We start from the raw sequence: 18,076 nt of genomic DNA on the forward strand, positions 1-18,076 counted from the left end.
TAGTTTTCTCCATAGACGCAATTGATGTTAAGGGTGGACTTTTTTTGCCAGGCAGCGATCTTCATCGTTAGTATGCTTGTCGAACCTATCCCTATGTTTTGGTTTAGTTAATCCTTCTTTTCTTGCCATGTCGCTAACAAACTCCTAGTAATGTCCTTGGTCATAAAGCTTTTCGATATGATCTTTTAGCGTGTGGCAACTTCTGGTCATGTGGTCGATATTCTTATGGGTGGAATAAGCAATAGTCATTCATTTTTTATTTTTTATTTTTTTATTTTTTGTCGGATGTTCAGGGAAAGGTTTTGGAGGCCTGAGGTTGGTTTGTCCTTTGGTTTTGGAGGGGTTTGCCTGTCTCAGCAGCCTCTTCTATCCGCCTAACATGGAGAAGGCAGAGGGGTATCCTGGTCATTTTTCCTTCAACCAGCATTCTTGGCATAGTCCGCATCGGCAACTATCCTTTTTGTCTTATCATTCCAGTCAACGAGATCGTCTGCCATGTCAAAACACTCAATCAAAATGGCGCAGTTATATTTCCTCTTGTTTAGTTTTTGGGATAGAGAAAAGTGAACATAAAAACCTTGTTCGAATGCCATAGTGGCCAATATGTCGACTAACTTTTTCTACTTCTGCAAGTTTCACACGAAAACGCTTCATGTAGGTGTTTGTAAAAAGATCAGCTAGGCTTTGAAAGGAGTCGATGGACCTAGCCGGCAATTCTGAGAACCACCTCATTGCGGCTCATTTCAAGGTGGATGGGAACATTTTGCACAACCAAGTACCTATACAGTGCCATGATGTTACAGTAGTGCATGATGTAACAATCCGGATTAGAGTCTCTGCGGAAAGACTTGAATATTGGCTAAGATAGTGTCCCTAATGGTGGCATGGACTCCATTGCTGGAGAAAATGGGATCCTGACCAGGACCTTTGCCTTGATGGGGATACGAGGGTGATCTTCTTTGGTCGCGCCCCTAGGGTTCTCCCTATCAAGGAGCATCGTCGCTCTTGCTCTTCAGAAGATTCAGACTCATCAAACCTGAGGCAGGGGTTTTGCTTTTGGTGTTGTTGGCGTGTTCAAGGAAGGGAAAGATGTGTGATTATTTTTACTTATTTTTTTAATTTTTTAGATAAAATATTAAATGAAGTGAAGTAATCATCAATCATTAAATATTTTTTATTAATTGTTTGGTCATGTTACATAAGTTTGGCAACCATGTTAACACAAATGTGGAATTTACTGTTACTACGTCATTATTCAACGATTAACGTAACAAATTTCTAACAGATTTATAAAATTGAAATGAAATAAAGAACAAATGTATGAAATTGAAATTGAAGTCGATCAAAACATGAGGGAGTTAAAGTGTGATTTTAAATAGATTTTCAATGACTGAGTGAACTAACCTAAAAGGTTTCAAAAAAAAAAAAAAAAAAAATTTGATGCCCGAGTTGATACTCCGGAGGCACGGAACGGTAGATAAAATATGCGACGCCACGAAAGAGACTTTTCAAAACCCTTCAAACCTGGCCGTGCTTTCTCTCCCTCAATAGAATCTTCTCTTCTTCCTCTCGCCTTTCCATTTTCCATTTTTCATCAATCACTATATATGTATAACATCATCTCCTATGTAAATAGATCCTCACTATTTCTGGTTCTTTGTTTCCACCTCTCTGGTTAATTCACACAAAAGATAGAGAGATTACAGCAGAAACCAATTATCTGGAAAAAAGAAAGAAAGAAAGGATCTAAATCTCCAAAAATTGAAATGTCTTCGGTTCCTCCAGAACTGAGCTTGGATTTTAGACCCATGTTTGTGCCCAAAACGATCAGTGATTTCCTCAAGGAGGTTTCAATGATCGGAAATGTGTCCGAGAGGCTGTCCAAGCTTGACGATTTTGTCAATAGATTGGAGGACGAGATGAGGAAGATCGACGCCTTCAAGCGCGAGCTTCCTCTCTGCATGCTCCTCTTGAACGATGGTTCGTTATACACATTTTCCAGTTCTTTCACAGCTTTTTAAAAATTTGGGATATGGGTTTTGGATTCCTGATGATTTCGATAGATGGGTATCCAGAAATAATTCATTTAGTTCGATTTCAGAAATGGGTTTTTGGTTTCTGTTGATTTTGGATGATGGGTTTTGAGTTTTGAAGATATTGATTGATGGGTTCTTATTTTTTTAACTTTTCTTTTGCTGGGTTTGTTTTTGTTCATATTGTTTGCAGTGATTCGAGCTCTGAAGGAAGAAGCAATGCAATGTACGGCTCCAGATATTCAACCAGTGCTGGAAGAATTCATACCACTGAAGAATGATTGTGATAAAAACAAGGGAGGAAGTAGCAATAACAATAAGAAAGAAAAAGACTCTAGGGATAAGAAGAATTGGATGAGCTCTGTTCAGCTTTGGAACACTGATAATTATCAACAACATCCCTCTAGTGATTTCCCATATGATCGAAAGCGAGTTTCCGAAATTGATTCTAAGGTAAACGAATGAAACATCAAAACTACATAAAAGCATTGAAATTTATCTTCTAAACAAAACTACATAAAATTATTGAAATTTATCTTCTAACTGAGATAATCTGATAAAATTATGGCAGAGAAATGAAGCAGAAAACGGGGTAGCAAATGAGGATCCTTTCCAGACATGTGGAAATAGGACTGGAGGAAAAGCATTTATGCCATTTAAGGGGTACCCTGCTTTTTCTGTGACGCCGGTAAGGCTAGAAGAGAAGGAGGAATTGCCAGTTCGTGGGCTGTCTCTGCTCACTCCAGGGATTAAGAATCCAAGGGAGGAATCAACTTCCAGTGGTTCAAGATCCACTTGTGGCCGGTCAACCTTCTTCCCTACTGCCAATGCTCAATCCAATATGCGCACTCTGCCGCAGCAGCCAACTAGCCGGAAACAGAGAAGGTGTTGGTCGCCGGAGTTGCATCGGAGATTCGTCAATACCTTGCAGCAACTTGGAGGTTCACAAGGTTAGATATTGAAACTTTTGTTTTCGTCAACAGTTAGATATTGAATCTGAAAATGCAGGTCCTAATGTAAAGTAAGATATTGGAACTTTTGTTTTCGTCAACAGTTAGATATTGAGTCTAGATTCTAACCACTTAACTTGGAGTTGGTTCCCGACTTTATTTGATTTGCATATTTGTTTAGTTTCCATAGACTGGATTCATTAGTTTTCACGTTGGAACTGTGGATTGTCGAATGTTTGGACTTTGAATTTGCAAAAGATGCATGTATGGGCATTTCCTTCTTTGGCTACTTTACTTTTCAAAAGGTTGACCTGTAGTGTGCAGTGTGCTACAAATATTTATGTGCCATCAATCAACGTATGTAATCTTGTGTAAGGATATTCGCATGAATCTGTAGAGAGACCGAATATCCATTGCATAACTGATATTCATGGATTTGGTAGCCCAAAAGATGGATTGATTGTTTTGTGGTGGATTACTACACTCTATTTTCCCCCACCATATGCAGTGTCTTACTTGAGATTTTATGATCTTGCAGTGGCCACACCAAAGCAAATTAGGGAACTTATGCAGGTTGATGGCTTGACGAATGACGAAGTGAAGAGCCATTTGCAGGTCGGTTTTGAGTTCCCCCCTTCTTCTTTGCTTCTCTTTGATTGTGTACAAATTTTTCAAAGTTACAAAAGGAGAAGGTCTTGGCTTCTTGAGGAAGCCCCTCAAGAATGTTCATCCGTTTAAAGAATAAAATGGCACGTCAAGGACTTTTATTACTTTTGACACTGAATGTTGATGTTGAAATTTGAGCAATTTTTCTTTTGTCAATGCAGAAATACCGACTTCACACAAGAAGAGTTCCAGGCGCCACAACAGCAGCCCCGAAAAATCAAGCTGTTGTTTTGGGGGGTTTGTGGACGTCCCATGATCAATACACAGACTCTTCAAAGGCTAGTAGTTCCCAGTCTGGCTCACCCCAAGGTCCCCTCCAATTAACCGGAACTGGTGGAGATGACGAAGATGATGAAGATGCAAAATCCGAAAGTCATAGCTGGAAAGGTCACATTCACAAACCCGGAAAAGATGATGTATAGAGATATTTATACATTGGGAGAGCTAATGAATACAAAGATAGAAAATACTTACATTATACATAAAAGGAGAAGGATCTTGAGAGGGAGAGAGACAACGATAGCGGCGATGAAATTTTGCAAGACTAGTTTCCCTTCGTCCTTTATGTCTTGAATGAGTTTTATTGTTTCAAAATCGGTATAAGATTTATTTCTGGTTAGATCCTCGTGTCTATGAAAGAAACAATGCTATTTTTCCACGGCAAGTATCATTGTTTTATATTTGAAGTTTTTGGGATGGGGATTATTGAGCTGTTCAGGTGCAACATTTCGATCATGATCTCAAGTGATCTGTTTTTGTTTCAATCTATTGAAAGCTAAACCTGCAAAGCTTGATCACTTTTTATTGTTTAGACTTTCTAAAGTTCCATTGTTTAATTTTCTTCGAATGAATAATGAACTAGTGGTGTTATTGGCATTTCAAAAATATCATTAGGTATTTCTCTTTATATTAATTTTCCTCAGGTTTTATAAACTTGGGAGTACATGGTGATATTTTTTAAATGCCAATAACAACTCCGTGGATGAAAATATTGGTTGAATCTGAAGAGCTAAACCACGCTTCATCCCAGATGCAGATAAGAGGAACAAAATGTTTGAAATCCATCAGCTAGCTTCAGAGCATTTGAACCAAAAAATTGAAAATAATCTCCTATGTCATCTGACATCAAAAAAAATTATTGGGAAATTTAGTTGAATATCTGTCATCAAAAGTCTCCAAATGCAAATCACGAGAAAATTTTCATTGTAACGTGAACACGGGTGATACACCATGTGTTTTTATGTAAGTGGTGGGAAATTTTATTTTTTAAGTTATTAACTTTTTAACACACATATCCCACCATTTGTATAGTGTACCATCTCGTGTGCCGGTCACACTGAAAAATTTCTTGCAAATCACAAACGTTTGTGTAGACTGGTGTGCGCCTTTTCTGTTCTTCTTTTCATCAAATCAGCTTCTGTCAAAATAATGATGTATATCTAGGCATAGAAACTCTCAAAAGTGAAACTATCCACCAACTCATCTTCTTGGCATAATTTTCATGTCAATATTATGAAATATTGTGCAAAAAATATGAGGTGGCGGAGAGTTTATGGAAAGTTTCACTATAAAAGAGTTTCCTTAGCATTTCTCATATAGGTATGCATTCCCAGGTAGATAACTACTTTTATTTTCAATGTCTCATTTTTGGTCTATGACTGCTAAAGAGACTCTCAAAAGTGAAACTCTACATGGATTCTCCGCTACCTCATGTTTTTGGCACAATTTATATGCAACATTATAAATCATTGTGCCAAAAACATGAAGTGTCCATAGAAAGTCCCATGTTGAGAGAGTTTCCTTATTATTTCTCTAACTTTAAAATTGAAAATATTTGGCCTTACATGTAAGAAATCGTTCAATATAGAAATTCACATTTTGACAAGTGTGAATAAATTTTAATTTTAGAACTGTTATTGACACTCTAAAATTTAATTATCTACTCCAAACTTTTTATGTATAGGACTACAAAAGTAATCTTAAGGAGTGCACAATTAAATGTTTAGAGTGCGAATACTACTTCCCTTGTTGTAAAAGTTGTGGGCATGAATGCCCACACGTTTTAGCCAAAGATGAAAGTGAGGAAGACTTAAGAATAGTAGCATTGTTGTTGTTGTATGGTGTTTTCCAAAATGCACTCATTTTACTTTTATGATTCTTCATGGATATGACTCTATATAAGGAGCACTCCGTGTATGATCACAACACGCAGAAAAGAAAAGAAGTGAAAGCAATAATAACAATATCTCTTCCTTCCTCTCTTTACCGGCAATCTTTTTGTGTTATAATTACGAAAATAAATTGTGTGTTACATTGCACCCGCTTTGCTCTTGTCCGTAGCAAAGGTTATCTCTCTAACTTTTGTAACACGTTATTAGCATAACTCTCTAACCCTAACCAGTTCTCATTTCCCTTCGCCAAAAAATGCTTCTTCCAAGGATCTTACTGTTCTTCCTCATCTGCCTCACCTGCTTGATGTACCATCGCCAAGATCTGCTAGCACCATGCCTTCTCCTAGTTCTCAGTATAACAATTACTTATATTTTTTATTTCTTGTTTGGTGTAACTCCTGATTACTAACCCAGTGTTTATTTATATTAATTTTACTGCAATTTTAGATGGTACAATACAATCGCCCATCTTGAATTGCAGGTTTAATTTTACTGCAATTTTAGGTGGTGTAGTATAATCGCCCATCCTATGCTATATTGTTTCAATAGAATGGTGTGGTACAGTCACCTTCCTTATTAATTATGTAAATCTCGAGCATGAAGTTTCAAGTGGTTATCATTTTGGCTTGAAGATCAAAATGAAAAATTTGTAAGAATCAGAAGTTCTAACACTACATTCCTCTAGAATACATATTATTACAAGTTCTTACACATCTCATTTTTCTTTCAGAAAAAGAAAATGGCGAACTTGGCAAAACTTGATTTTGTTGCCTTTGATATTACTGGGAAAAACTACCTTACTTGGGTAATGGATGTCAAGATCCATCTGGAGGCAGGAAACCTTGGAGACACCATCAAGGAAGGAAACAATGCATCCTCTCAAAATCGGGCAAAAGCCATGATCTTTATCCGTCGCCACCTTGATGAAGGATTGAAGAGCAAGTACCTAACGGTTGAAAATCCATTAGCCTTTTGGAAAGCATTGAGAAATAGATATGATTACCAGAAAATGGTGATTCTCCCAATGGCTCATTATGAGTGGACACACTTGAGAATCTAGGATTTCAAGACACTTGCCGAGTATAACTCTGCAATGTTCATAATTGGCTCCCAGATGAAAGTTTGTGGGGAGAATACCATTGAGGAAGATATGTTAGAAAAGACTTTCAGCACCTTTCATGCCTCCAACGTGTTCATGGAACAGTAGTATAGAGATTAGAGAGCAAGGCTTTACTGGGTATAACCAGCTGATATCGATGATCTTTATGGCTGAACAAAACAATGAGCTCATGATGAAAAATCATTAGTCCTGACCTACTGGATCGGCACTATTCCTAGAAGTAAATGTTGTTTACCTTGAAGTGAACACCACATCCTCTCGTGGTAATTATTACAAACGAGGACGTCGCCATAGGCGAGGCCGGTGGAATGGGAAAGGTAAGAATCATGGTGTCCAGTTTTACAACCAAGTCCAAGGCATAATTCAAGATCGAGCTTCAAAAATGTAAATCGCCACAAGGGTATAACTCATATGAATAGAACTCTAAGAAATTAGTGGTAATGGGCACTGGGCACGTACTTGTCGTGCCCCCAAAACATCTGGTGGATCTGCATCAAGCCTCCCTCAAGGAGATTGAACATAACCCAATGGATATACCAATTTCATTGACCGGGCTAAACCAATGGATATACCTGATCCAGTATTTAATTTATCAAGGCAATTGAACACAACCCACCTGGATGTTTTAGACTTCATTGTGGAAAGAAGGAATGAAGTATATCGGTCCAATTGAATCATTTTTATGTTTGAACATAACCCACATGTACTCTTATTATCTGAACTTGTAGTTTAAAGCTTGTATTTCAATTTCCTTTTATTATGAATATATTGCTTTTAACTATGATTCATTTACTCAAAGAGCATGGATAAAAACTATGGTTATTCTCAAAACAAAAGCAATGGCAGAGATATTTGTCTTGCAGACAGCACAACCACGGATACAATACTTCGAGATTGAAAATATTTCTCAAGCTTGATGCTTACAAAAGTAAAGGTAACAACAACATCAGGCCAATCAGATGCAATTAAAGGCTCAAGAAAAGCCCAGATCATGTTACCAAATGAAACAATATAGTCTATACAAAATATGTTGTATGTTATTCGATGTACTCGAAATTTGTATATGTTACTCGATCTACGCGAAATTTGTTGAAACGAAAAGTGCAGAAAATGTGGAATATATATGCATTGCTTCCAAGGATACCCATAAGCGTACATTTGAGAAGTTGCATGTTTTATCGAGTGGATTGTATTATACATACATAAAGACAATCGAAGCACATACTATCATAAACCAGAAGTTCATTGATCCAAAAATTTACATGTTTTGGCATGACTATCTGGGTCATCCAGGATCCACCGTGATGCATAGAATCATTACCAACTCTAATGGACATCCATTATTGAGCAGACACATTGTTATATCAAATGATAACCCTTGCAAGGTTTGTTCTCTAGTGAAGTTGGTAATTAGACCATCACAGTTAAAGATTGATGCTGAATCCCCATTATTTTTGCAAAGAATTCAAGGAGATATTTGTGGGCCTATTCAACCACCTTTTAGACTATTTCGATATTTTATGGTTTTGGTTGATGCATTTACTCGATGGTTACATGTTTACCTCTTGTTTACTCGAAATGTAGCTTTTGCGAGACTTCTTGCTCAAATAATTAAATTATGAGCACAGTTCCCAGATTACCCCTATTAAGTCAATCCGACTTGATATGCTGGTGAATTTATGTCTCAAACCTTTGATGATTATTGCATGACACTAGGCATTGATGTTGAACACCCTGTTTCTCATATCCATACTAAAATGGTTTAGCAGAAGCATTTATGAAGCGGCTTCAATTAATAGTTCACGCTCTGCTCATGAAAACAAAATTACCAATTTCTACATGGAGACATGCCATCTTACATGCTGCATCATTGGTTCGATTGAGACCTATAGCCAACCATCAATACTCCTCAGTACAACTCGTGTTTGGGTATAAGCCAAACATTTCACATTTAAGAGTTTTTGGTTGTGCTGTTTATGTGCCTATTACATCGCCACAATATACTAAAACGGGACCTTAGCACAAACTGGGAATTTATATGGGTTTTGATTCACTATCTATCATTAGATATTTAGAGCCCTTGATAGGTGATATTTTAACAACTTATTTTGCGAATTGTCACTTTGATGAGACAGTTTTCCCGCCGTTAGAGGGGGAGAAGATCGTTCTAGAAGAACGGCAAGAACTGACATGGGTTGTGACCACCTTATCTCATTTTGATCCACGAAGCACTCAATGATCGTTCATCTTCAAAGTATTGCTAATCAAATGCCAGATGCATTTAATAGTGCTACGAAAGTGACAAAATCACATATATCATCTGCAAATGCGCCTGCAAGAGTTGATGTCCCTATTGGACAAAATAAATTGGAATGATTCATCTGTTGCACACCTAAAGCGTGGTACACCCCCAGGTTCAAAAGATTTAGCCCCTCGAAAGAGGAAGATCAGGGCACAGCTGAATCCAAATGAAATCATTCAGGAAAAGAAGATGAATGACGAATCATAATTCATGATTCTGTACTTCCAGAAAAAGAAATTGTCCTTGATGAGACATATTTCTGAAGAGACAAAAGTACACGAAAGCAAAGAAATCTCCATAAATTATGCATGTAATAATGAATTGTGGGATCAAAATGAAATAATCATCGATGACATATTCATATTCACAGTAGCCATTGAATTCATATTAAGCAATGATATTGAGCCCCGCTCTGTTGATGAATGCAAACAGAGACAAGATTGGCCTAAATGGAAAGATGCAATCCAGGCATCATTAAATCCCTGGGAAAGATGAAGTGTTTTTGGACCAATAATCCAAACCCCGCCAGGAATAGCACATTAAGAAAAAACAAGATCGCAAGATATAAAGCACGACTCGTTGCACAAGGCTTTTCACAAAAACTTGGAATTGATTACGAGGAGACATGCTCTCCTGTAATGGACACAATTACATTCTGTTACTTAATAACTTTGGTGGTTTCAGAAAAACTTGACATGTGACTTATGGATATCATCACCGTGTATTTATATGGAGAATTAGATACTAACATCTATATGAAGGTCCCAGAAAGACTTAAGTTGCCTAAAACAACTAACAAACCACTAGGTATGCTTTTAATCAAATTTAAGGCGATCATTATATAGGTTGAAACAATATGGACAAATGTGGTATAATCGTCTAAGTGAGTAATTGACCAAAGAAAGATATACCAACATTGTCATTTGCCCTTGTGTGTTCATTAAGAATCAAATTCTGGATTTGCTATAGTGGCAGTATATGTGGATGATATGAACTTAGTTAGAACTCCTGAAGAGCTCAATAAAACTGCTGAATATCTGAAAAGCAAATTTGAAATGAAAGACCTTGGGAAAACAAAATATTGTCTTGGTCTACAGATCGAGCATTGTGCTAGTGGAATTTTGGTCCATCAATTAGCTTACATTGAAAAAATTCTAAAGCGATTTGGCATGGACAAGGCTTATCCACTAAGCACGCCATTGGTCATTTGTTCTCTGGACATTAAGAAAGATCCATTTTGTACAAAACAAGACGATGAAATGGCCTTTGGTCCAGAAGTACCATATCTGAGTCCAATAGGTGCTTTATTGTATTTAGTACAATGTACTAGACTAGATATAGCTTTTTCAGTCAACTTGTTAGCAAGGTATAAGACCAAACATTTGTTCCCTCCAAGGATAGCTTTGCTCCAACAATTTGTCATTAGAAAGGAGTCAAGGTGTTTTAGGATACCTTTGTGGCACAACAGACATATGACTCTTCAACTTCTAGAAATCCATAGATGACCAGAGCCTTGTTAGACATGTAGATGCTGGTTATCTCTCTGATCTGCATAAAGCCTGTTTACAAACTGGATATCTATTCAATTATGGAAATACAACAATTCACGGTGCTCAACAAAGCAAACATTAGTTGCTACATCTTTCAATCACTCAGAAATACTTGCTTTACATGAAGCTAGTCGTGAATGTTCTTAGTTAAGATCAATGATCCACCACATCCAAAATTCATGTGATCTACCTTCAAAGATAGACATTCTAACTATCATTCATGAAGATAATGTACCGTGTGTTGCTTAAATGAATGAAGGATTCATCAAAGGCAATAAGACTAAACACATATCTCCAAAAGTTTTTCAGTGCACATGAGCTTCAGAAGGCTAAAGTTATCCAATGAAAATCTGGAAGGCCTATTCACCAAATCTCTACCAAAGTGCACGTTTCAGAAGCTAGTGCATGGTATCGAATTACGTTAGCTTATCAATCAGTTAAATTTAAAGAACGCGGAATCATGGGAGATACATATTAGGGGGAGCATCCATGATACATGCATGTTGTACTCTTTTTCCTTCAACTAGAATTTTTCCCGCTGGGTTTTTCCTATCAAGGTTTTAATGAGGCAACATAAGCATACTTAATACTATATCAACAATCCAAGCAAAGTTGTACTCTTTTTCCTTTGCTATAGTTTTTTTTTTTTCCCATTGGGTTTTTCCGAGCAAAGTTTTAAGGAGGCAATTGATGTTGATATGTGGGTATCCAAGGAGGAGTGTTGTAAAAGTTGTGGGAATGAATGCCCACATGTTTTAGCCAAAGATGAAAAGTGAGGAAAACTTAAGAATAGTATCACTGTTGTTGTATGATGTTTTTCAAAAGGCACTCATTTCACTTTTATGATTCTTCACGGATATGGCTCTATATAAGGAGCACTCCGTATATGATCACAACACGCATAAAAGAAAAGAAGTGAAAGCAATAATACCAATATCCCTTCCTTCTTCTCTTTACTTGCAATCCTTTTGTGTTATAGTTACGAAAATAAACTGTGTGTTACATTGCACTTGCTTCACTCATGTCCCTAACAAAGGTTATCTCTCTAACTTTTGCCTATTTATAACATCCCTTTATTTTTTCTAATTTGATGTGTTAGTTCTGTTTGTAGCAAAACATGGTTTACGTGTAATTAAAGAGCTAAATACCAGTTAGTATTCTTCTAATAAGTGAAAAGTTTCAGATTTGATTAACATGTACACCGATGGCATATAATATTTTTGTTGTGATCGATAGTTAACATACTTAACTCAATATGTAACTTAGCACAATCCCTCATTTTCTTTGAGAAGAATACTATTGTATAAAAATAAAAAATGAATAAAAACAAATAGTGTTCTTTTAAGACTAATGTCGCATGTCTTTAACCATTTGAGATCGTTTTCGCCTTATAAAAATGTTCACTACAATTGAAACCTACTATTTAGTATTGCATCTAGATTGAGTTTAATTTACAGGACGGACTACGGTACATGCATTTACTCAATACATCTACTATCTAATGGCTAGATATGATCAGGTATGATATTCTCTCTTTTATTGCATATTATGAATGTTGAATGGTGAATGCATTAAATAAATTTATTTACTAGGCCCAAGGTTCTAAAAGATGCAGGGTGCTAGTAGGACAGTAGGTTGGGGCCAAGCGCCTAGAGGGCTAGACAGGGTTTAGGTGGAGGCCTATGTGGACTAGGCCAATTTGAGTAAAGTTATTATATATTAGATAAATAAGTGTCTATTTATACTTAAAAAACACATAATTGTATTAGGATACATAAATTGCAAAATGAAATGACATATAAATTATAAAGTATTATAACATATTGAAAACATGGGGAACAAACATATAATAATTATTCATCTAAGTATTCAACAAGTCTCTTACATTTTATTGACAAAATAAAATGCACAATGAAAGTTATCGATTGTTTATCTAAGGGAGAGTCATGACTTAGGTGGGTGCTTGGGCGGGCTTAGGCAGGCTAAGCGGGCTCCTAAATGGGTCTAAGTGCACTTTCTTAATTTTCAAACGTCTAGGCATTGCTAGGTGGGGATTTTTAGAACAGTGACTAGTCCCAAATGCAATGTCAGGTGGACATGCTTTTGTGAATTATATGCAAGTAATATGCATATGGATATGCCATGATGCAATCTAAAACTCAACCATATCATAGTATTTTAAAATATATATTAACATGGCATAAAATGCATAAATCAATTTAAAAGCATTTGTGGAACTATCAATCATATATATACTATAAAAAGGAAAAGACCCACTCACCTGAGGTCCGCGCCACGACTCCCTAACACGAATATCGAGACGTCACAAACGATCATCACCGGCCACAAAGTCCAAAAGTGGACGGAAAATGGTCAATTTTGTCCACAAAGCCGGCGGGTGCCTAAAGCTTCCCGGAGTCGATTCGTCGTCTACAATGGTCTAACTGGGTCAAGGTTGGTCGGGATTTTCTCCTGGGATGATGGGCTACAAGCCTAAGTGGTGGCATCGGCCATCGCTTGCCGAAAAATTGAAAAGAATGGCCGGAGCACTATTGATTTTAGTCAACTTTCGTGGCCTCAAACCGCCACATACTGTGGTTCATTAAGGTGGTTCTTGGGTGGGTTTTGTAGAGGGGAATGAGAGCTTCAAGATGGTGCTGGTGGCGTCGAAAAACTCCACCGAAGTTGGCCATAATCGGCCTTCGAAAATGGGAGGTCGAACTGGGTTGTGTGGTGTGCATGGATTGAAAGGGAAGGGGATGAAGTTCTTCTCTCTCCTTCCTGATTGGCTGATCCTTCTCTCTAATTTCTGATTGGTCCTCCTTCTAACATATCTAATTGGTCGCTTAAACAAAATAATTGATTGGTCCCTTTATTCTTGCTTAAAATCTGATTGGTTTCTTTCCCACAAGATGGGAGTTCAATTTATTTATAACTAAACTTTAAATATTTCAAATATCAGTAACTATACCGTTATAATCCGAACTCGCAAACGGTTTTCGCCTATGTGTTCGTGGCAATGATTACTACGCAAATACTCCAGAAGAATGACTCATACATCTCTCTAAACAATGGCCAACAAAAGTCAAAATCCTTACCTCTAAGGCATTTTAGTCAATTCATGCTTTTAAAATTTATAAAACGTAAAATTAGGGACGAGTTTTCACACCAACTACCAGGGTTTGCTGGAAAAAGCAATGATTAATTTTCAATGTTTTAGATAACAATTAAAAAGCAAATGTCAATGTTGAGATTAGGGGTGAGTTCGATATAGTAACCATACTAAAATTTCCTTACCAATGTTCATACTAAACTTTTGGTATAGCAAAATTTAGTACCATTATCATGTATGGTATATCAAATTTCAGTATATCATAAAATTCGGTTGGCATGATATGGTAATAGTATTATACCAAATTGGTATTGGGATAATTTTTTGGCCCATAACTTTTTTGGCTTCATTTTTTTGTTAAGCAAATAATCCACATATTAAGATGAAACACAATTAGATCTGACAATTTTTTACACGATCTGTTAACACAACACGTAAAGGAATGAAAATAACAAGTTTCGTGTCAACACAATAACTAATCGAGTCGTTATCGGGTCACACAATAAGAACCCGTTAATAACAGATCCTTAACATGTTTACATGAAAGTGACACGCGAGTAACCTATTTTGACACGTTAAGAAAAAAGTTATTTTGATTATTTTAATTTTTTATACTAAAAACTTACTGTAAAATACAATAGCCATATATTATATGTATATATTGTATATTAAATATGTATTATTATTCTACATAAAATTTTAAAAATCTAAGTTTTATTCATTTTTTTAGTATACTAAAGGCAAAGAGAGATTAAAAAATTATAAAGCGCATTAAAACCTAATAAAAACATTATCAATATAACTCTTGAAGATAATATATTAAGCCAAAATTATAATACCATTTCCCTTGGTGATTGATAAAAACGTGCAAGGTTGCTCAACCTTGAAACGCAACTCCTTTTATTTTGCATATCCTTGAACATTTGATATTTTGTAGTAATGTACTAATGTTTTATCATTAGGCTCTTATTTTGGGGTATGTAATACTTAAAAGACAAATGTTTTTTTTTAATTGAATTCAAGTAATATTTATGTGACCATGTGGTATGCATGTACTAAGTTAGTATTATGTGACAACCTGTCCCTGAAATTACGTTATTTATTTATTTATTTTAATCGAGGGAATTGACGAAAATGCCTCTAGAGGTAAGGACTTTAAGTTCCGTTGACCATCGTCTAGAGAAACATATGAATTATTCTTTTAGCGGATTTGAGTAGTACTCGTTAGTACGAGCGCATAGGCGAAAGTCGTTTGCGAGTCCGGATTATATCGGTATAGTTACGGATGTTTGAAATTAGTAATTTAAAGTTTAGATATAAATTATTTAAAAACTTCCCACCATAGGGGAAGGGGAACCAAGCAGAAGTAAGGGAAGGTGCCACAGGGGAGGAAGCTCCCATCTGATGGGAGGCGGATAAACCAGAGAAGGAGGAGGTGAGTGGACCAATGGAAGGAAGAGAATGGAAGAAAGGAGAGAGGAGTGAGAGGCACGGGATCATGAACCCTTCCCTTTCAACCTGTGCACAACCCAGTTTCGACCTGATTCCAAATCCGACGAATTTTCACCATTTTTCTCGTTGATCACGAATGATCTTCACCTGTGGCCAAGCCCAATTTGGCCGGGAAAAGCCTCAAATCACCATGAACTTGTCGGAACCCTAGAATTTGGGTGTTCTTGATTCAATCAATCCGCAACACCATCGCCCCTAAAACTGTTTGGGCTTTATTCCTGACCTCTAAAGAAGTGTTTTGGTGGTGGTGATTAAAGGTAAGTGTTTCAGAAATGGGTGGATCGCCGCCTAGTCACCCACGAAGCCGTGCGTCGGCCTTTAGGAAATTGAAACTAAGACTCTGTTTTTGGGCTGAGATGGTGGATGGGAGGTCACATGAGTGATTTGTAGGTGATGGAGGGTGGTGATCAACAAGAAAAATGGTGGAAATTCGCTGATTTTGGAATCGGGTCGAAACTAGGTTATGCACAGGTTGAAAGGGAAGGGTTCATGATCCCATGCCTCTCACTCCACTCTCCATTCTTCCTTTCTCTTCCTCCCATTGGTCCACTCACCTCCTCCTTCTCTAGTTCATCTGCCTCCCATTAGATGGGAGATTCCTCCCTCGTGGCACCTTCCCTCACTTCTGCTTGGTTCCCCTTCCCCCATGGTGGGAAGTTTTTAAATAATTTATATCTAAACTTTAAATTACTAATTTCAAACGTCTGTAACTATACCAATATAATCCGGACTCGCAAACGGCTTTCGCCTATGCGCTCGTACTAACGAATACTACTCAAATACGCTAAAAGAATAAGTCATACATTTCTCTAGACGATGGTCAACGGAACTTAAAGTCCTTACCTCTAGAGGCATTTTCGCCAATTCCCTCAATTAAAATAAATAAATAAAAACGTAATTTCAGGGACGGGTTGTCACATGATATCGTGGTGGCTAACCCTATTTGGTTAAATATGTTCCCTGATTATCATTTGCATAACTATCCAATTTTTTGTTCTGATCATAGTCCAATTTTGTTATCTTTAAATTCTAGTGTGGAGAAGAATAACTACTTTTTAAAATTTGAGGTTGTGTAGCTTAAACATCCCCAGTTTAAAACATTTCTACAAAATACTTGGCATTGTGACCCTAATATTAACTCTGAAGATAAATTTAGAGTATGCTTGTAAGTTTAAATTTTTGGTTTGTAAATGGAACAAGAACACTTTTGGCAATATAAAGGAGAAAAAGAAAGAGTTGTTAAATGAAATTGATGAGTTTCAAAAGCAAATTATAAGTAACATTCTATTGATTTGATGAAGGAAAAATATGTTCAAGATGATTTGAATCATATGTTGTGTAGTGAAGAAATTATGCCGGCTTAGAGAGTTAAAGCTAATTGGTTGCAACTTGGGGATAAGAATACAAAATTCTTTCAAATTGTGGCTACTATTCGTAAGAAAATGAATGAAATTACAAAAATAAAAGATGAGAATGATTTTTGGTAGTTTGTTGGTCAGGGCCTTGAACAGGTCTTTGTGCACGATTTTAAAAAGCGCTTTTCCCGTGATAGACCTCCCTCAGAAGCTGACCTAAGTAATTTAGCAGATATCATTCAACCTTGTATTTCAAATCATCATAATGGAAGTTTGTTGTCTTTAGTTACAGATGAGGAAATTTGGGATGCTGTGAGTAATATTGGAGTTCTTAAAGCCCCGTGTCCTGATAGTTTATGTGCGGCCTTTTTTCATGGTTGCTGGGACCAAATTAGGTACTATGTTTCCTGTTTGGTCAAAGATTTTTTCCTAAATGAATCCAGCTTAAGGCTTATAAAGCATACTAACATTGCTTTAGTTCCTAAAACAGATAATCCGGAAACTATTAGTAACTATAGGCCTATTAGTTTGTGTATTGTGAGTTATAAAATTATCACAAAGATCATGATTAAGCGACTAAAACTGTTGTTAGATCTTTGCAATTCTCCAATTCAGGGTGATTTTGCTCCAGGAAGAGCCATTTAAGATAATATTGTTATAACTCATGAAATGTTTGCAAGTTTTAGTAGGATGAAAGGAAAAACTGGATCTATAGATGTCAAGTTGATCTGAAAAAGGCATATGACTACTTAAGCTAAGATTACATTCAGTATGTTCTTCTTAGAATTGGTTTTGCTAGTCGTTGGGTTACGTTGATTATGGAATGTATTACTTCTCCTTCCTTCTTTGTGCTTATAAATGGGTGATCTCATGGTTACTTTTATCCAAAGCGGGGAATTAGACAAGGGGATCCTTTGTCCCCGTATATTTTTATCACTTGTATGGAACCTTTAATTAGACACCTCAATACCTTAACAAATAATCCGAAGTCACATATTGATATTTTGTCCTCCCCTAGAGGTTTTAAAATCTCAAATCTATTTCACTCTCCTGTTTGCTAAGGCCATGCCCAGGGGTGCGAGGAATATTCTTCAAATACTTGATGTGTTTTCTAAAGCTGTGGGTCAACAAATAAATTTTCATAAGTCGTCCTTGTATTTTTCCAAGAATACTACTTCTCCAATTAGAATTAATATTGTTAATATTTTGCAAATTCAACATAAAACTATTATAGATAAGTATCTAGGTATCCATAATATTGTTCTCTGGAAAGACCAAGTTAATGGAAATGAGTTACTTAAGAGG

At 36.5% G+C, this 18,076-nt stretch overlaps 1 protein-coding gene across 1 annotated transcript; it reads left to right on the forward strand.

The window, feature by feature from the left end:
• Positions 1-1,509: 1,509 nt before the first annotated feature.
• LOC103937746 (transcription factor HHO6) lies at positions 1,510-4,384 on the forward strand. The gene is made up of 5 exons (XM_009347694.3): positions 1,510-1,980; positions 2,227-2,486; positions 2,605-2,983; positions 3,522-3,598; positions 3,811-4,384. Exons 1-5 carry the CDS (start codon positions 1,767-1,769, stop codon positions 4,069-4,071), a joined length of 1,191 nt encoding a protein of 396 aa, XP_009345969.2. The 5' UTR covers positions 1,510-1,766; the 3' UTR covers positions 4,072-4,384.
• Positions 4,385-18,076: the final 13,692 nt, after the last annotated feature.

This window comes from the organism of the source record quoted next, unplaced genomic scaffold (genome assembly GCF_019419815.1).
Source record: "Pyrus x bretschneideri cultivar Hongxiangsu unplaced genomic scaffold, Pyrus_bretschneideri_v1 Contig10, whole genome shotgun sequence".
Taxonomy (NCBI): Eukaryota; Viridiplantae; Streptophyta; class Magnoliopsida; order Rosales; family Rosaceae; genus Pyrus; species Pyrus x bretschneideri.